Source organism: Dermacentor silvarum, chromosome 3, assembly GCF_013339745.2.
Source record: "Dermacentor silvarum isolate Dsil-2018 chromosome 3, BIME_Dsil_1.4, whole genome shotgun sequence".
In the NCBI taxonomy this organism is placed as follows: domain Eukaryota; kingdom Metazoa; phylum Arthropoda; class Arachnida; order Ixodida; family Ixodidae; genus Dermacentor; species Dermacentor silvarum.
Genome location: NC_051156.1, coordinates 182,959,075 through 182,979,796, shown reverse-complemented (window position 1 = coordinate 182,979,796; position 20,722 = coordinate 182,959,075). Strand labels below are relative to the sequence as shown.

Below are 20,722 nucleotides of genomic sequence, written 5' to 3'. Positions count from 1 at the left end.
CGACTGCAGGTTCCATGTAAATGTGTACAAACTGCTGCAGATTCTATAGTCACCCTTCCTATGACCATTGCCAGCGCAGAGAAAATATTTATTAATATAAGATTACTAAAAACTATTTGCGCTATACAATGTCTGAGGAACGCATGGTTAGGCTGGCGATTCTATACGCCCACAGCTAGAGACGTCGGCATCAACGTGTCCGAAGTCATTGACCGCTTCGCTAAACTTCCCCGCCGAGTGGACAGCGAAGCAGCAAAAAACAATGCAAGTAAAAAGCTGTGTTCCTTCAGATTCATAAACTCGTAATTATAAAAACGTATGACTGTTCATTAGCTTTTAAAACCGCAGAAATTATCGCCGTTTATTCTAACAGTTAGCATCATGATCAACATTATCATGCGAATACGAAAATTACGAGGACATAAATAACAAATTTTGACCGACCTTGCTCATTGAAAGCCTGGCCCACGCGGCGTTTCCCAACAAACACTCTCGGATACTGGGTAGTTCAATTTGCCGTATCATCTGTGGCTTTCGTTTGACATTTTCTTTCCTTTTTAGCTACCTGCTTTTACTTCTTTTTTAAACCGAAGCAATGCCCTTCTTTGATTTTTCGAGCAAAATATTTGTTACTGCTCTGCAGGCAATTAAATTACAGTTTCATACTTATTTCTGCATTATTCCTCTATTATTCTACCCATATGGTGCTGTCGGGACCGCCGCATGGCCGAAGTACATGTCACGATTTCTGAGATCATAGTTTTGTTCTTGTCTGAATCGTCCGTCTTTCTATACATAAAGTTTACTATCTTTGACGGGGTAACATGTTTATTTGTCTTGTAATGTATAGAGTGACGTTTGCTTAAATACGTAGATTTATTGGCGACTTCTACGTATATTTAAATATCTTGTTACGAGGTTTTGTGTATACAAGCAGTGAACCGTGTTTCCAGCGACACTTTCTTGCCAAAGCTTTATCAAGCTGTATATTCGCATTTGTATATTCCGTTCTATCTTCGCATTTCTAATGTATATTTTGCAGAACTCCTGCTTTTTATATGTACTCACTGTTGAGACTGTAATCTGTTGAGACTATAATTACAATACACGACCGGTAACAGCTGCTCCTGCGCAATCTATTGCAACGAAGGACAGAGAGATTGTGATTTTTCCCTGGCCGTTGCATATGTACAAAAATGTAAACCCGATTCTTGAATGACAAATATTCATCAAAATATTTGTCCTCAACTTGTTAATTTCATGGCCTTTACGTTTTTCATATCAACTGCATGCATTGCTGTGCTTGTTCCGAACGGATATTGTTCTAAAGTTCGTGTGATATTTTCTTTTGTTATTAAATAGACCAAAAAAAAACGCGGAAGCATTGATATCAGTTATTTCTGCCACAAATTTTGGGACATACGAACATATTATTTTATGAAAACATACGCATTTTACTTGACAGTGCATAGCGTGCAATAATTCCTTTGCAGCATCTAATATACAATGGCATTGGCAATGGCAATGCAGTTATTATTCATGTATTTGACCCCTCGACAAATTCTATAAGAAGGAAGCCGCGCTGCAACGTGACAACCCCCCCCCTCCCCGCACAAAATTTCGGGCTACGCCACTGCATATAGGGTGTTATTATAGACATCGGTGATTTCTTACATACTGCTAAATTCTGTATTGGCAGGATCTTGAGCCAATCAGTCGTGGCAGCTCTCGATGCCAATCAGCGCTGACAAGAGGGTGAAATTTGACAAAGTACAGAACAGCAACCTTTGTCAGCTCTGATTGGCTCAGAGGGCTACGCGGCTTCTCTGATTGGCTCAAAATGCCACCATTACAGAATTTGACAATATGTAGAAATTTGACATGCCTATTTTCGTTTTGTTAAAAGCCCAGAACAAAAGCACCAAAATAAAATTAAAATAAAGACACGCAACCAAAATATACTGGAATGCAAGTATTCGCAAGTATGCAAATACTTGCAAATATGACAGCATCAATTGACAGGCTCAATGACAGCTCAATTGCTGGAAACACATGCACGTGCAATGTTTAGCGAAGAAATATGCACTCCGTCTGTCTGTCTCCGAATTTTTTTCGCTAAACATATTCACATGTATATACATGTGAATGTGTTTGCCCTCTTCATGCTGGCAGAAATGCAAATGGCTAGCAAACAGCTCAGGCACTATAGTGTTAGGGAGCACAATACGTCGGCCAAGAAATCTAACCATTACGGCAATTTAGGCCACATGAACAGGTCATAGTGAGGCAAATGCTCCAGTCACCTCAAAGAGCGATCCTGAATCGAGATGCGGCTATTACTGAAAGAGGATGGGTTATTAATAGTAACAAAGAATTGTATTCATGCAGACACCGCTTGCTGAACCCATATGCTGTCACCGCATTATAATTAAGAGTGCGTGTTACACCCAAACGCAAGAAAAGTTAGAGAAGCGTTTACCTGGAATGGAAAGGAGTAAGTAGAGCGATGGGGACGAGCCGACCAATGGAGTTGTTTCCAAATGGCGCCGCTACGGGTGCTGCAAACGAGTGCTTCGTTTAAACAACAAATTATCCGCGTTTTTCTATAGCGAGTGATACATGTTCTTGGTACGTTTAAACGCGTCGTTGTCACCTAAGCTGGCAAAAAAAAAAAAGTGACAAGTTTTCGAGAGTTCACGCATGTCAAAAGTGACAGTAAATCCTCAATTCAGCATAGCAATGCCTCGGAATGACTTTTAGTTGGTAGCAAGTATTTGCTAAAGGACATATAACTGACGCTGAACCCACGTAAAAATTAATTAAAAATTAAAAAATCGGGTAGGCTGTATCAGGGACACAGCCGCAGTTGGGTACGTGAGACGTCTGGTGCCTGCTGCAGAGGGTGTATGGGTAGAATGAATATATACAGGGTGTCCCAACTACCATGCTCCAAGATTTACAAAATGCAAATGCCACGTAGCTGGACAGAACCAAATAATAATTAATGTTGTTTGACATCGCTTGCAGATGCTCAGATTGTTTTTTGCATTCCGCCTAGTTACATAATTAGACTTAATTAATTACTCATCTTCTCAAATATTATAATTAGATTAAAAGGATCAATGAGAAAATTGTAGAGCAACATGAAAAACTCCCGATACAGCTTTCTGTTGCTCAATACGTGCTACATAAAAGTGTTTTTCCTAGCGTGAAAGAAGGCCGCGAATACACGCAAAGTGCCTCGAGCGGCCAGTCGCGCGGCTTGTTGCCGCAGACTTGTTGCCACGCCTTGTTGCCATTACACTGTTGCCATTACATGTTGACATTACATTACATGTTGACATTACATTACACCACTTGTTGCCAATAGCTTAACGGAAACCAAACCGCACGAACGCGATTTTGGTTTCGTATCAAGTTGTACTGCACAGGCAATCTTCGGACAATTCGCCCCCTGCAGTACTTTGCCTGCGTGATCAATGCGCCTTGCGCCACCGTCCGCACCAGTTCGCGTCGCCGCAGCGCTGTCGTTTGTACTGGCCGGATCAAGTATCAAAACACTGATAATGACACCGGGCTGCGTGGAGATGAGCAAGTGCCACAATGCTTACGCATACTTAGACAACTCCCAGAAGAGCCCTTATGCGTCATTTTTCATCTTTCCTACAAAGCAAAACTCAACTATTGACATCATCATTCGGACATCAACATTGTGACTCTGTCCAAAGTTGCTGTGCCTATGGGCGGTTCCAGGTAAATTTTAGTACACGCGTGCATAATCGGCTGTTGAGCGCCATGACCACATTGTCGTGCTAGGTGTTACGTATATGTGTCCGGCTATGCGTAGGTGTGTCCGTGCTGCTTTGTTTAATGTATCGCCGGTTCCAGAAAAAAATATTTAATTCAGTGCAAACAGATATTGTCAATTTGCTAGAGGTAAGAACGGCAAAATCATATTAGCAGCACTTCGATTAAAGCACCCAGGGCATCGATCCACACCCTGTCGTTTGCTTGTCGAGGTGTGTTCACTGCGCGGCTGTACGATCAAGTCATACTTCTCATGCTAACGCGAAGGTAGTTTGAGGTGACTGAAATGAAAACACGCCGTCGCGTCAGCAGTTTAGCCGTTTCAATGTCCTAGCGCGAAATTTCACAAGATATTGAACAAATTACTCTATTTCCCTAAACAAGCCTTAAAATTCCTAGATCTAGGGAACCTTTATAGGGAAAGTTGGCTGCACTGGGCTACTCCCTTTTGCGTCCGAGTAGCATCACCGTTAGGTGGCGTTAGCAGAGCAACCCTCGCGAAATCGCTTGAACTATTCTGCAACTGCACCGAGCGAACTACGCGGCGAAGCCGGACTACAGGAGACGCGAGAGTCATGCGGGAAAACCCACATTAGGGGACGAGTGAGAGTCGAGCGTCCCCACAAGATCCGAAAGACCGCATTACCACACACTTTGATATAAACAAATGACAGCGCAGCTTTCAGCTGTCGACTTCACCTGCAAACGGCGGCGATGAGGCCAAAGGCTTCACCAAAGGCTTCCGCAGCGTCCAGTCCAATTCGAATCCCTTGGCGAGGACGGTTAGGCCCAGAATAACCAGGATTTCTCTGAAAGAATTCAGTGCATTATAAGTTGTGGGCAGTGGAGCTATTTAGTAACTTAGAGGGTTTGGAAACTGACTTTTTTTTCAATGAACAGAAATAGCGTCGAAACTGGCGCAGTGTAAACCAAATCATGCCCTCAAATGAGCTTAATATGTCTACAACTCCCACCTTACACACATCGAAATGGATCTTTATCACGGATAAACACATTAGTCGATGTAGGCAATTACCAACATGCACAATTGTCAACGTCAGATTTTCATTGGTGTAATTCCAAAATACCACCCTTCAAGTAGCATAATTTGCGATATAAAAAAAATTATCGTGAACGCTCACAGAGTATTACGTCTACTATACGACTCGACCTATCAGCTTTTCATTTATATCTTATATACAATGTATATCCTATATATAAAGGACCTATCCTCTGACTGAACATTTACTAGAGAAACGAAATCAGCAAGAACACTTTGCGAACTTATTTGCGTTTTGGTGCAAACATGGACTCAAAACAATCTCCTATGTACATTACGATAACAACACGAATAGCGCATGCATACAAGTCGGCACATGACAACAAGCTGGTAGATGACAAGCGGCAAAAGTTACCGTCCACTTCGCAAGCCGTAGTAATTAGAGCTGCCCAATCGGTCTACAGTCGAAAGTCTTTAAAACGAACGCCTCAACTCGTTCGCTGCTTGTTGTATAACGCATCAGCGGGTACGATGGGTGACGAATACGACACATTTGATGACGCCGTTACGTTGTAATTGTAACTGCAGGACACTGACGACTCTTTTAAAGCTATCTGGACGGAAAGGACGCGCATGTCAACGAGGGCAATAGCGATGAAGATCCTGTAACGAACCAATAATTTCGACGGAAAGGGAGGCCATGCAGCGGCATACAACAACCTGCAGCTTTACTTTGCGTAACTCCAACGCTTTGCCGCTAATTATGCTGTGAACTTCTGTGCAAAAAGGTTGGCCGCAGTTGCGTATTCTGTCACACGAAGGATGCACAAAGAAAAATAATTAGACTTATTTCACTAAATCTCCCTTGAATTCATGTTATATAAAGGTTTTCTCTTGCTGAAAGTGCTTAGTCTGTTATATTGTGAGTGGCACAGTTGCGTGACCTTTACAACGAGGTGACCCGTATAACGAAATGTTTTGTATGTTCCGAGCACTTCATTATAAATGCGTTTGACTGTACATAGATGTTGATCGGAAGGCACCGATCGAAACGGTCAACGCCCGTTCGTTTCGTATAATTAAGCGGTCATTTGCTGACATTTGCTAAATCTATTTTGCATACTTACATGTGCTATAGTTAGCAACATACAATTGTTAATTCAACATAATCTCAAGATAGACATTGTCAGACGCCATCATCAGTGTTACTGTATTGCCAAAATAAAACACCCTTACGCGCTTACAGTCATGAACGCGTACGGGTGTAGTATGAGTGTTTTCGTCAGAATAACGCCCTATTAAAAAACGCCCCCCAAAACGGAGTTTGTCAGTGGCGTTTTGAATGGCATTCTATACTCTTATGGATGTAAACCGTCTCCCAGCGCGGGAAGGTGCAATCAGATAATAGCACGGATAGAGAACATTATTCCTCGTGTCTATTAGTACTGTGGTTGTCTTTTTTCAGATATGTCCTTTTAAGTTCGCCTTCCGACTCCCTCCCAGCCTCTCAATATACGGTATAATTGTTTTATTACGCTTTTATAGACCTTGCTTTCCGAACAGCTTTGGCTGCCCCCCATCAGCGCATCAAACAAGGTCAGACCAAAAAAGCAGTATACCAACGGCGCACAGCTATACCAAGACATCGAATACTAAGTAGGTTGGGACGAGGGGCAGACAGACCTCTAAATTTTCGGCGAAATTTGCTGCCACGAAAGCTTAATGCAGGCGTGCTTGCGCGTGTGTAATAAGTGTTATGGTCTCACTGATTCGTAAACATAATATATGCAGAAACATGCACATCTACGAACTTACCCTTTTCCGGCAGTGTACCACATATACTTATCCAATTGCACCACTGAGAATTTGTCAACTTGATTGCTGTTGACCATACGGGTAAGATCTGCTCCAAGCATAACATCTGCAAACCATTTAGCGGAATAGTTATTAGTGCACTTCGAGCCCTGTTGAGGTTTAATTTGTGCTCTAGACGCGATGCTCAAAAATAGGTCTCGAAAAACAAGGTGTAAGCTCACGTGTGTGGTGGTCTACTCCATCTGAGAGTGCTATCCTGTATCTCTCGACAGAGTTAGTGCGAATTGCCTTTAGACCCTGAAAATAAGAGAAATTAAAGCATAAACGTGTTGTCCTGAAGTGAAACTTGTGGAGCTTGAACAGTTACCGACCGAAATCTGCAACACGGGCTTATCAACTTCTTCTTTGTTGAGGAGGCACTGTAAAACCGAGAAAACAGGCAGAAAAGCGTCAATGCTTGCAGCCAGAGACGTGTGCGTTTGGCCCGTGGAATCGACCTCTAAAGTAGTTGGCATACTCAGTATTGAACCAGCAACACTAGGACTTAATTGACCGAACGATGACGCTTAATAACACCCAGAAGCAACACATGTGGAACTATGGGGGACGCAGTAGTGGACTTGGGATTGAAAGACAAAATTAAACTTATTTTTTAATTAAGTTACAAAACGCTCTGTCACTGGAAACATTAAAATCACCTTGCTAGGTTAGAAAGAAGAGACCAAAGCACAATTTTATGGAGATCCACGTGAACGAGCTATTTATAATGCAACGTGTGTTTCAGTGATAAATTCGTGGTCTTGAATATATAATTGTATCTCTGTAGTATTTAGGCAACCTATTTTGCAAAACAAAAGTTTGTGTTTCACCTTTGTTGTACAGATTGTAATCTCGTGGTTGAAATATTTGTAATTCTTTGTTACCTGTACGGTCCTCATTTTCTAGTGAATTATCTCACTGTAATAAGTGTGTCTGTCAAGTGTTTGTTTTACGGATAGTTGCAGTTATTTTTCCGAAGTTTGAACAGGCGCTGTGAACTAGTCAAGCTGCTCTAAAAACTGCTTTTTTTTTCAAGTCTTCCAATCTGTACCTCCAGTTGAGTCTAAAAAAAATAAACTTTCAGCCGCAATTATGGCGGTTCAACGCCATTCACTGAATAAATATTCACACACGTGCGACCCGCAAACTTCGTGGCCGCGCCGCCAGATGTCACTGCGTGTCCAGAGAAGAAGCGCGAGAGGGAGGAGCCAGGCTACATACACGTCTCAACCATGACGCGTTTCGGCGGTGGTAACACACTGTGTCGCTACGTTGCTTCAATGTTAATCTCATTAGCGTCGACATCCATCGTGGAATAGGTTGCGCCTGAATTTGTTTTTCTTTTCGACTTCAACTATATCTTCAAGGACATTTTTCCAAGCAATAGGGCGCCCACTTATGCGCACTTTATCGGAGGGTAATGTCACCCTTTTTTGCCTGTCACGATTTTATTTTTTTAATTTTTCTATCCGAGTTTCTTTCTAATCTCACGAATTTTGCGAGAGAAGTATTCGCTTATAGAGAAACCTGAGCCCTTAAGCATGGAGCAGCGTTTAAGGATGGTAACTTTGTCACGTTAGTAGAGCAGCTTCAGAATTATTCGTCAGGACCTAGACGTGCCACTTTGCTTCTGCCTACCGAGGGGATAGATTTTATTTTCAATTGCCTTGCTCTTTGTCTGAAGTATAACCTTGCAGACCATCTTTTTTTTTTTTTTCCGTGGCCTCGAGGTTCTCTTCCAACTCAGATATCCGTTTATAGAGCTCAGGCACCTGCCTTTCGAGGCCGGCGATCTTTTTCGAGCTTCGTGTGAATTGCATTAAGTATAACGTTTGGTAAAGATTTTTCTATCTCGAATACTTGAATATCCCCTGCACTTAGCTTTACATGTTCCAAGTTATAACGGAACAGCTAAAGATAATTACAGCGGATATTCCCAGCCGCTACCGAAGACGTTATAATTTATTTTATAATGTCTTCAGTACTGAAGTCGATATGAGCCGTCTGTCTTTAATACGCTACAGCCTCCCAGTTTTGGTTTCGCGCGCTCTGATAGCCGAAATTCTTCGTGCCACAGTACCGAGGGTAATCGCATTTTTTCCAGGTCCAAAAGTTGATGCCGCTTGTACGGAGAGCTCGCCTTTCGATTTCCCAATTACACCGAGACCGCTGAAACTGAAATTTTAAATGTTAATTAATTACAATAATAAAAATGAAATTTGGCCATTATGGACGCCTTTGTTGCTGTTTCAGTTTTTATTAGTTATTACAGTTAGCACGAGTTTAGTCGTAGGGCTCGGTTTGAGCGGTGAATGAAATGTTACGTGTAAGTGTCACATGACCCATTGAACTAACGTGAAACCTGGGGAGGTTGCACCGCTAATGGGCTCATACTGCCTTAAGCAATGGCTCATAACCCCGTGAACGCGGCCTGCCCATTACGACGACAGAAGTGAAATTCTACGCTGAAATGATGAGCGGCAACGCAAATGGCCGTGGAAGACGACGAACGCGGGAGCTCTCGGCACGAGCGCGTGCCGCTTGCTCACCGTGATGACGGCGACGACGACGACGACAGGAGACGCCGACAGCCCGAGCGCATAGTGAGGAGCGCGTGCCGCTAGCGGGCGACGCTCCTTACATTGGCAGAAAAATTACAGAGGTCGCGCAGAATAATCAATGTCTCAAACACACGTATGTGGCGAAAGGTAGGTCAGTATTAATTTGTAATTGAAGTAAGGCCCCAAATCAAGAGCGGACAAGCTCAATCGGCTTTGACACCCGCATCCGAGAGGACGTCGAACACGCCGCAATGCGTGCCCCAATGATACCCCAGGGCCCCAAACCGGTTCGGTCGCAGCGCCTACTGCTTTGTTTTTTGTTTTTCTTGTCACGCGGCCACCTCGGGAGGAGAAGGAAAGCGCCGGCCCATTCGACGCGTCTAATGAGATGCCCAGAAATGACGTCAACGGTCACCCGCGAGAGGGGGCGTTCTCTTCTCGGTTGCGAGTTGGTCTTTTTTTTTTTTTTTTTTCGTTACCTTTAACGCTGCTCGTCGCTATACGCCAAGAGCTCGTATTGCTTGAAAGGTTACATGAAACGTCACAAGAAAGCAGCTGCAACCATATGGCTGCGACAACACAGAGCGGCGCGGTAAACGTGGAAGAGAACACAAGCCAGAAAAGGAAACGATCGATTGAGCGCACTAAGCGGATCCGTCGTAGCTTTAAAAACTTCTTGCCGAAGAGTTTCATCGAGGCAGAGTATGGTATCTTATCGAAGGCATCCAGAAATTTCGATCAAAGACGTCTCGGTGCCCGCTTAACATCCTTCTAGCGATGTCGGAGTGCACTACAGCGACTAACACATACGCGGCGCTTATCCGTGAATGCGTAGACATAAAGTTTGGTCGTCCAGTAGACAAGGCTGATCCGAATAGGTCGGGAGACCATATGGCGAAGCTTCGAACGAAAAAGCGGTTCAGAACAAAGTGTCACAGACATCAGCAAGGGCAACGGGAGCAGCGATTGAAGCGCGACTATATATCCGAGGAGGGAACGAACATTGGGAAAGAAAAAAAAAGTGTTTTTTTTTATTTTATTATTATTAAAACGAGACAGTTGGATTCATTGAACCAAAATAAAATTCCTAATAAATTTTATATACACGTGGGGAGAAAAGAAAAGACTTTATCTTAACCAATAAATACCTTTTTTCAGAGCCCAACATAAGAGGTGAACGTCACTATCACTTGCAATGCTCTTGAAGTTTAATTGCACCAAGGCGCGCTCGTAAAGTTCAGCTATTACAATCACACGTTGCATGTGCTGTGCTGTTTTGCTTGTCGACGTTTGTCTGAATTTGGTGGCGCAGGATGTTTCATCGTTTCTTAACCTGTTCAGTCAAAAGTAGTGAGTTACGATCACCAGATAATTGTTTACTTTAGCTGTTTTCGTCCGACGATGGGACCAGCACTCTACATCCAAAGCTTTCGTCGGCGTCCAAAGAAAGTATGTTCTGTGCAGGGATGCGATTTCGACACCCGTACGGCTGACTATTTGCTGCATCGCTTTCCCTGATGAAAGCTCGAAACACCCAAGTGGAATGGCGGGGCATTTGAATGTGCAGCTCTAATGGCGGGCCACCAAAACAAATTTCGCGCCTCTGAAAAAAACATGACGTCACTTCTGTTTTTACAGGATATGGCGTCACCTTATTTTTTTTTCCGCCGGAAGTGTTCCCTCCTCACACAGATGGCGCTATGCCCCACGAACCGCCGATGAACCGCCATGTTTTGAACGTATGGGCTTCTATATGGAAGCTTCGCTACCAGGTATATTTACCTTGCAGTTGACGAACAGATCTATAGCGTGAGTGCTAGAAACTCCCTTCTATTCTGCGGACAGTTCAAGAAAAAAAGAAACACCAATCAAAGTAACTATATAATGCTCACCTTTACCGCTCCGGTTGTGAGTTCCTCCATGTTTAAGCGGGGACAGTCGAACGGAGGCGTGGCCAGATAGACCGGCTTCCCTACCTCGCAACGCATTGCGGCCACTCCGCCCTCCGCTCCGCCTGCGTGCGTGCGACCGGTCCGGGCGCCCGCGAGGAGGATCGCGTCGCAAAATTTCGTGTACGCGAAGCGCCGCGAGCTGCCAGTCGCGCGGCAATGTTTCTTGTATTTGAAAGAGCGTAAGCTTGGGCATGTTGGTATTCCATGACTTTTACTTTTTAGCGCACGAAAAGGGACGAGACACAGAGGTACGACGCGGACACAGCGCTAACTTCCAACAATTGTTTTTATTCTACGAAGCGGTACACACATATATTCGCGGGCTTCTTTCATGCTTCAAAAAACACTCATTTATGTAGCACGTATGGAGCAACAATTGAGCAACAGGAAGCTGGATCGGGAGTTTTTCACGTTGCTCCCCAATTTTCTCATTGACAATTTTCATCTAATTATGATATCTGAGAAGTTTATTAATTTAAGACTAATTATGTAACTAGGCGAAATTGCAAAAATTATCTGAGTATCTGCAAGCGACGGCAAACAACATTACCTTGTTTCTGTCCAGCTACGTGGTATTTGCAAAGTTTTGAAGTTTGGCAGTTTGGCTCAGGTTACGTGGGACAACCGGTAGATGCAAATAGCTGTGTTTTTTTATACTCCGTCCTCTCACCCTGCTATTTTATTCCCTTACCGCCTACCAGGCGCGGATCCAGGGGGGATGTCCGGATGTCCTGACCCCCCCCCTCACATTTCTGCATCGCCTCTCGCTGACAGGGAGATGGCCCTGTCGCAAAAAATGTGCCTACCAGCATTATTCAAAAGGATTTTTTGCAACTGCCAGTGGTAGCAGCCATGTATAGAAGTAAAGCTAGCTCGCTCACAAGCTTAGCTGTTTTCTGTAGGGGTGCAGTGTCGCGAAGTTGCCGTAGTTATTTTTTCTCATGAGCACCTTGGACCTCCTGACGCGGGACGGCGGCGGCGGCGAGCGAACGAGGGGACGTCCCTTTTGTCAAGCACGCCCGCCTTCGCGCCTGATTAACTTAGATCCCCCTCGGGGTGTCATCGGTTGCGTCTTACCGTTACCTGGAAAAGACAGGGGTGCGGCGTAGCGCGTTCACGCCGGAGAAAGAAAGGTAACAAAGCGGAGAGGCGTCGACAGCAGTAATGTGAATACAGACAACGTGAACACAGACAGCGATACGGGACCGTGCAAAAGCGGAGGACTTGTGCGTCGCAGGACCATGAGTCCGAGGAAGAACGTCACTGTCTGTAGTCGCTTACGCCGGAGAAACTTCAGGTGATTATGATGATGATGATTTAATGGCATCCCCTCTGGAACGGGGCGGTGACAAATAGTCACCTAGCCTGCTTGATTTAATCAGGTATACTCTACATGTTTTACAGCGAAGTGGTATGTGCCTAGGCAAAACGTCCGTCCGTGCCCAGGAGGGCCCTTCGCAGGAACCAGTGCACATGCGCTAAAAAAAAAAAAAAAAAAAAACAGAGTTGGAAAGGAGTTAGGAGCAAGAGGAGAGGGAATGTCTGAGTTTTTACCTCAAAGTAACACGTCTTGGTGACCTACAGAGCGGTCCACTGTTAAAGGGAACACCGGAGAGTGGCTGCTGCAACGAGTGTCGCGCAGGCGCAGTGAGCGCTGCGGGCGGTGCTTTTTCGTCATCAGCTACCGTCGGCTGCCGCGCTTCGGATCGTCGCGAAGCAAGCAGCCCACTTTCCTTCCAGCTTACACCGGAGCAAAGGGAGGAACGTCTAGCAAAGCAGCGAAGCCAGGAGGCTGAGCGACGTGCCCGACCATCTCAGCAGCAGCAACAACAAGACGCCGTCGATGACGTCAAGGCTCGCCGATTGACTGACTATTGACCCTTTTCGCGGCGATTCCGTGGGCGCTGCCATGTTTGATCACGTGGTGACGCGTTCATTGCTTGCCTCAACTGCCTCCGTTGCCTCCTTGTTTACAATGGAAGTGTATGACGCCGGCGCGGCTTAGAAAACCTCTGTTTTCGGAGATATCGTAGACGGTGACTAGGTGGAGGGCACGAAGCTTTGATCACAGCTTCAGAAAACACGCAAAAGCGCTTTCGGACCTGATTAAGCTATGTCCAAACGGCGCAAAGCATATATGGTGCTTGTTCTAAAAGCGGGGCTAAATATGTATTCCAAGCTATCCAAGCTTTCCGATTATGAATTCAGTCAGGATTAGTGTGTTTTTTCTCTTTGTTCTTTATTCGGCAAATATTTTGAAGCAGTGGCTTGTCAGTTTCTGCCTAATCGATTGCGGGTGTGCTCAGTTCCTATATAGATTTGTTCTTGCTGCGCACAAGGCTTGAAACGTAGCTATTCTGTACATTCCAATACCCTGTCGCAAATATATATTACAGCTAGTAACTCGCTTACTCTTGTGGACCGTCACGAAACATTCAGCTTCGACCATTCGTGCGCCATAGCTGTAGTCCGTCATTTATTGTGTGTATACAGTGCGCATATATTCAAGTGTGCGCCCATTCACTTATTCTTAATACGTCGGCGATAGAGTGGGCGTACGTTTTCCTGCCATTTGGGACAGATGTGTATAGATAACGTGCGCGAAACTTACTACGACAGGAAGCGGCGCTACTCCCTTTGTCATTGTTTAACGAGTTGTACTCACTCTTGCCGACGTTCTGGGGATGAAACCCTTTGTTTGAAGGTTAGCGATACAAGGCTGGCGGATGAGCAAATTTCTATAACCTCGAGGAACGCCGTACATCACGAAGTGCCGGTAACACGTTCGGACAGTTTCAGCAGCGGTCCGCGAACTTCGCCACACAGACTCATTCTATTCCTTAACATGCCAGTCACCATTTTTGCAGCCAACTACTGCACACGTCTTCAATCCACATGATTCAATCTAGCATGATTGGAGTACAGTGGTTAGCGAAAACTCAGTTGCATTTCCGACAGCTGATCGCACAGAAGCAAGGTAGAAGCGGTAATGATTTCGTATTCGTGCGCGGTCGCTGAGGAGGGGTATGGCGCGCCGCCGTGAGCGCCATCTCGTTTCTCTAAAGCAAACTGCTCTGCGAAAAGGGTCAATACGGTGAAACTTAGCGAAAGCGCCAGTGCGACTCAGACCTTCAAGACGGACTTCGTAAACAATCTGTTTGGATATGTGTGCGACGTGTGTGAAAGACTATGGCACATGAAAGACTTGACGCTGGTAAGTAGTGCCATGCGTGAAACGTTGAGTTTAGCGGCGCCGCCTGAGTGGGGTGAAACCATGGCGCGGGTTTGTACAACGTGCAAGGACTTTCTCGTTAAGCAGAAGATTCTACTCTTTAGTGTTACCAATGGGTATCGTTACCCGCCCATGCCACCAGGTCTACCGGTTCTGAACGATGTGGCCGAACGCTACGTATATCCTGGCATAGCCGAGCTAAGCCACTGCTAATTTTTTAGGGATAACTTCGGCACGAAAGAAAGGGTGGTTCAGACAACAGATCCGGCAACAACAGAGAAGCCTGATAGATAAAAATTTTGCATAGAAAGCTTTTATTGGAGAAATGCAGCAGAAAGTGTCCCTATAATAACACGGCAGCAGGACCCGATGAAATCCCAATACAGCTAATCAAAAACCTCTGTCCAAAAAGCAAGGCACTGCTGAATAATGCCATAGAGCAAGTGATTAGAACGAAATTTCGATTGGATGGTGCGAAAGCAAGATGAACCTCATCTACAAAGGCAAAGGAGATAAGGATAAGACGAGCTCGTACAGGCCAGTTACAGTAACGTTGGTGATATATAGAATGGCAATGCAAGCCATAAAATTAGAACTGTCGAAGTGGGTAGAGAAAAATGATGGGAGAAGTACAGAATGGGTTCAGGCAGACGCTTAGAGGATAATATGCTTGTACTAACTCTGTACATAGATATTTCAGTAGCTCAGAATAGACCTTTATTGGTAGCATTTCAAGATATTAAAGGAGCCTATGACAACGTAGACAGGGAATTTTTATGGGATATTCTTAAGAGCGAGGGCACAGATGACGATTTCATGGAGCTGCTGAGGGAGATACATAGAGACAACCGAGTACAAGTTGTATGGGGAGGTCGAAAAGGTAATGAAGTGGTGGGAATTCACCAAGGACTGAAGCAAGGATGTCCTCTGTCTCCTTTGTTGTTCGCGCTTTATGTTAAGGGCATAGAAAGACGACTGGAAAACAGCGAATTAGGGTTTGATTTATGCTATATACATGCGTAATGGACATATGATACAACAGAAAGTCCCTGGACTGATGTATGCGGACGACATAGAGCTACTAGCGGACAATACAAGCGATTTACAGACACTTGCGAATATCTGTGGCAGCGCAGCGACAAATCTAGGCCTCAAGTTTAGCACAGAGAAATCAGGAATTATGATCTTTAATTAAGAGACGAGTAAGTAAGTGGCGTCAATTCAACAGCAAGTCATACCCATAGTCAAGCAATAAAAGTACCTCGGCATATACATAAACGAAGAAAAGACTTACTCAAGCACCCACCAAGATAATCTGAAAATGAAATGGAAATGGAATGTAGCACTGCGGGGCCACAATCTGGAAAGGAGTAATGGTGCCGGCGCTAACGTTCGAAAATGCCATTCTATGCTTAAAGTCGGATATCTTGTCGGGCTTGGAAGTTAACCAAAGATCAGTATAGGCCGGTTGGCTTTGGGAGCCCACGGTAAAACCACAAATGAGGCAATGCAGGGTGACATGGGTTGGGCCTCGTTTGAAGTCAGAGAATCACTGAGCAAAATTAGTTTTGAAGAAAGATTCAGGAACCTGGATGAAAATAAATGGGCGGCTAAAGTGCACAGGTATCTGTACCTCAAAAGCGCGGACACAGAATGGAGGAAGAGGTCAAAAAAGTTCGCAACCAAGTACAGTATAATTAAAACTCTTAATGCACAACCAGGAGTCATCAGAAAGAAAGTGAGAGAAATAGAGACAGTGTTGGATGCAAAGAATGAAAACAAAAAGGACCATGGAGATTTACAAGAATGAGAAGAAGGAAATTAGAATAGAAAATCTGTACGATAACACAAAGGACAATGCCTTGCTACTTGAGGCTCGAGCTGGTTGCCTAAGGACCAAAACATACCAGAGCAAATATTCGGAAATAGATGAGGCATTTGTATGCTGCAGCAAAGATCCGGAGAGCACTCAGTACGTCCTAATGGGATGCGAAAGAATTCACCCAGTGAGAACCGTAGTGAGAACCGTAGGTAACGTTCACCTTCCAGAAGCGCTTGAGTTTAAAGTGGACGGAAGCATTAACCGGTCAGCAGTCGAGATAAGCAAAAGACGTTTAGAGTATTAGTATTTTTTAAAAAAAGTAGGTCAGATATTGATACGACCTGATTTCTCAAAGTCATATGTAGCGGTCCAAGTAGATGTTGAGGGGAAAAAAAAGCTTAATGAGACGTATACAAAAATGCTAGATGAAAAACATGTATAGCATACCTGATTAAATCAAGCAAACTAGGTGACTATTTGTCACCGCCCCGTTTCAAAAGGGATGCGATTAAATCATCATCATCAACGTAGCAAAAATCAGTCTGCAACAAAATACGGGAGACCACTCAGCACATGTTAATGGAATGCGAAGGTGTTCACCAAGCGAGACCCGTAGGTGACGCACGTACACCTTCCAGAAGCGCTTGGATTTAAAGTGAATGGAGGTATCCAGTAGCGCACCGAGGATCTCTGCCAGGGGGGGTTGACAGTTTGCCAATACCATCTAAACAGCACTAATTTCGATTTCTTCACGGGAAATTGTCAAAAAAATGCGCTTTTTGCGAGTGTGCAGACGATTGTGCGTCTTACATCTTAGTTGCAGTACTCAAATGCGTAAGGAAAGAAAAGGAGTTCAACAAAAGGGGGGGGGGGGGGGGGGGTTAAGTCGGCCTCAGGGGGGGGGGGGGGGTACAACCTCCGAATCCCCCCTCCCCCCACCCCGTCGGTGCGCCACTGGAGGTATCAACCGGTCAGCAGTCGAGATAAGCAAGATACATCGTCCATAGAATATTGGTGGAAAAAAGGAAGAGACTGACAAGACCAGGTCCGTTACAGGCATCGGTAACGGTTCAAAGTAGGTACAGAAGTACTAATGAAGAGCAATAAGATTAACGATATGTATACAAAATGCTGATTACCTCGCATGCTAGCTGACGGTCACCTCCCGGTTTCATAAGGGTTGCCAGTAATCATCATCAGCATGGTAGCACCACCAAGCACAGGTTCGGAAGTCAATAGCATCAATGTAGCACTGTTTTCCCACCTACATGTGTCAATGGGTAGTCCGTGGTCGAATGGTTGGCGCATCAGCCTGCTGCACGTGCTAAGATAACACGGCTGTCATACATACCCAGATAACAGTCACTGGGTAAGTATCAATAGGTGTGTGTGCCGCTATTCAATTAACGTCTTTGACGCCAACTTGGATAACTATATGCCACTGGGTATGTGCCCGCTCTACAATGACAAAAAAAGATCCCTTAGACTTATCCGATGCTGAGCGGAATCGAAGCCACGTCATAAGGGCGCCTCAAGCACAGCAACACGACGCTTTATTTAGCAGGCTGCGGCACAAATCACTGGGTATACGTGGCGCTTTTCAATGAACGCCTATCACGCCAACGCTTTAGCCAGCTATGCCACGAATGCACTGGGTACGTGCCGCACTTCAATGAACCTCTCGTTAACTATGGGCACCGAGTATGAGCCCCCGAGTGTGCGGCAAGTGAGCGAACAATTCTCAGCGGTCGCAGCCACCGGCGCGTCTCGATCGTTTCTCGTCTCGAAGTTCACGCGTGGACTTTTCAACAGTTGCACTAGTTGAGTAGCTAGCTGTCTGGGTCAGTTGGTACATACTGAATAGTAAAAACCAGTCAAAAGACGAAGGACAGAGAAGAGACGTCGTGTGTGCCACGCCTCTTCTCTGTCCTTCGTCTTTTGACTGGTTTTTACTATTCAGTTGCACTAGATGGCACTGCGTGTCCAGAAAAACAAAAAGCGCCGGAGAGGAGCCCGGTTGCCGCATGACGCGTTTCTCAGCGTTCGCACGCACCGGTGCGCCGTGCATTTCGGAGGCCACGCGCAGACTTCGCGCCGGCGGCCCTAGATGGCTCCGAGTAGATGTTCTTAGTAGAGAGGCTACTTCGTAGGGAAGCACGAAAGAGGAATCCAGCTGCAGTACATGCCTCATACATAACTTGTTCCTACGGTGGCAATACCTTAATTGTGTCGCTATATTGACTCAATGCCAAACGGATTACCGTCGACAATCACCGTGAGATGGGTCCTACCGCTGTTTTTTAAGCTAAGAACAGATACTGTAGTGTGCCTTCCGCGTGCGCTGTGCCTATATATGTATAAAGCGGAGTCCAGGCTTGTATGAGCCGGCGGGGGAAAAACTATGTATGCGCGTTCTGCTAGTCCCCAAGCTCTCACAATTTTTACAGCGAAACTATCTATGGCTAGGATCCCGGGATGTTTTTCGCGTCCGTAGACAGAAAACTATCATCATCAATGGCTCGTACCCCCGTAAGCAAGCAAAACATGCCACAGCTCACATTCCAGTAAGGCAGAGGCTACAAGCACTCAGCAAAGTGAAGCGAACAGTGCGTGCATTCTTTGGAATCGCGCATTCAACATACAGAACAACATTATACGTTTCAATAAAGAACAAGCTCAGAACAAGCATCCGAACCACATAATTTATTATGCGGTTTTCGTGATAGCAATGCGAAGCACGCAGCGCTCCCCGCATGCGTTTCCCTGTAAATATTCCTGTTGCGCAAGCTGCCGCGGCGACGCCAACTTCCGACGTGGGGTGTGACGTCACTAGCCTTTCGTATATAAAATAACCAGTCTAGCAAGTGATTTAAATGTTGTTGCAGCACCGCTATTGGCGGCGGCGGGCTGTCAAAATGATCATTACTCCGATTCCCACCATTACTCTAAAAAGCATTGCTATCAATACTATAAAGCCATAAATTAAGGCATTGCATACCCCCCTCAGTAGTTGTAGAGTGGTGGTTTTCAACAGCTTCGCTGGAGATCCGCTTTCGCAGGGCCGTGAGAGCGAGGGTTTTTAAAGCGAAACTTTCAATGTCTCACTGATTTGTCCATGAGCGCCGAAAACGCACTGCAGGAAAGCCAACTTAAACAATGGAACTATCTGCGCATCTGCGCACACAGTAGAACAATGTGCGCATCTGCACACATACTCGTGGAACACTACAGTTTACATTCGCAGTTCTACCGATAAGAACAATGGGAACTGCGACACCACGCTACCCAGACGAATTGTATATATCTGCATCGCGTTACGCGCGTCACGCAATGCATTCCCGGCCGTCACCGTGGTAGTCCGCGGGTGCTGCGAATAGCAGAAGAGGCTGCCGTACGCGAACGTAAGCGCGAGCGCGATCGTGGCCGATCCCGTGCATCGGAAACGGCATGCAGTCCGTGAAAGTGTGAGTGTGTGCATGTAATCATCGGCTGCATGATCTAAAATAAAGGCTATGAAATTTAATTAACGGCATGTGTCTTCATTCAACTGCAATGTTCAAAAAATACAATCCTAAAGAAGCAGCAATCAAATCACATAAGCATCGCATCGGGGATCGCTCAGCAATTCTTGGGTTCGTTGCGTGGTCGTTGACTTTGGTTCAGTTTGCATGGCCGAAAGTTTCGCATTCAACCATCTTTCTTTAAGAAAGTGACTTTAATTTTTTTTCTCTCTCTTCTTAAAAACTGCACTCTCACCCTTTTAGTCCGTCCTCTCAGCCCATTCGATCATAGTGCCGCAATTTTTTACAGCAGTAATTGCGCGAAAAGAACGGTTACATTTTACAGTGTAGGAAGTTACAGTGCGATCAGCAATTTGCCTGCCTTCCTTTACTTTGTGTTTTTTAATTAACAAGCAAGTACTCGAAGTCTCCACAAGCGTGCTACAAAATGGCGTTCTCATTACGACGTGCCTCATAATCATATTGAGATTATGGTACGTGAAACCCCACAAGGAATCATGCCTTTTGGTTCAGTCAGATCGATTATAGAGGCTAGCCTCTATAGATCGATACCTGTGGCCGTCCACGCACCGTGAAATGTGGCTCTGCATAACCTTATGGCGCAAGCACCTTTGCCACTTACCATGCCATACGTTGCTGGTTGACTTTTGTAGCAACATTAAGTTTTATCGCTCGTACAATGCAAGCCATTCGGTATGGCAGCGACCTTTATTAATTTCACGCATAAGTAGCATATCGCGACGTCTCTGCCGCATGCGCGGCAGTGCACGGTAACACAGACTATGAAAATTGGTGTGATATGGCGTTTTTAGCATAGCAGGAGACCGGAAATCTTTTTTCTAAAAACGAAAAAAAAAAAAGCCAGAAAAAGTTATGCGGATCCTACGCACTGTGCGAATCGATGTAAGCGAAGTCTTCTGTGCTGTTTGCTTTGATCCACGATAACTAACGGTGATGTTGACGGCGAGTGTTT

At 45.2% G+C, this 20,722-nt stretch overlaps 1 protein-coding gene across 1 annotated transcript in view; it reads right to left on the bottom strand.

Moving 5' to 3' along the window:
- The window catches only part of LOC125944409 (microtubule-associated protein futsch-like), a 94,652-nt gene extending 83,430 nt beyond the window's left edge, over positions 1 to 11,222 (bottom strand). The window contains exons 1-6 of the mRNA XM_049664864.1: positions 11,115 to 11,222; positions 6,994 to 7,041; positions 6,844 to 6,919; positions 6,623 to 6,728; positions 4,507 to 4,616; positions 2,480 to 2,558 (exon numbers count right to left, since the gene is read on the bottom strand). Coding sequence (XP_049520821.1) covers positions 2,480 to 2,558; positions 4,507 to 4,616; positions 6,623 to 6,728; positions 6,844 to 6,919; positions 6,994 to 7,041; positions 11,115 to 11,210 — 515 coding nt within the window. The 5' untranslated portion in view covers positions 11,211 to 11,222. The remainder of the gene's footprint in view (positions 1 to 2,479; positions 2,559 to 4,506; positions 4,617 to 6,622; positions 6,729 to 6,843; positions 6,920 to 6,993; positions 7,042 to 11,114) is intronic.
- Between the last annotated feature and the right edge of the window lie 9,500 nt (positions 11,223 to 20,722).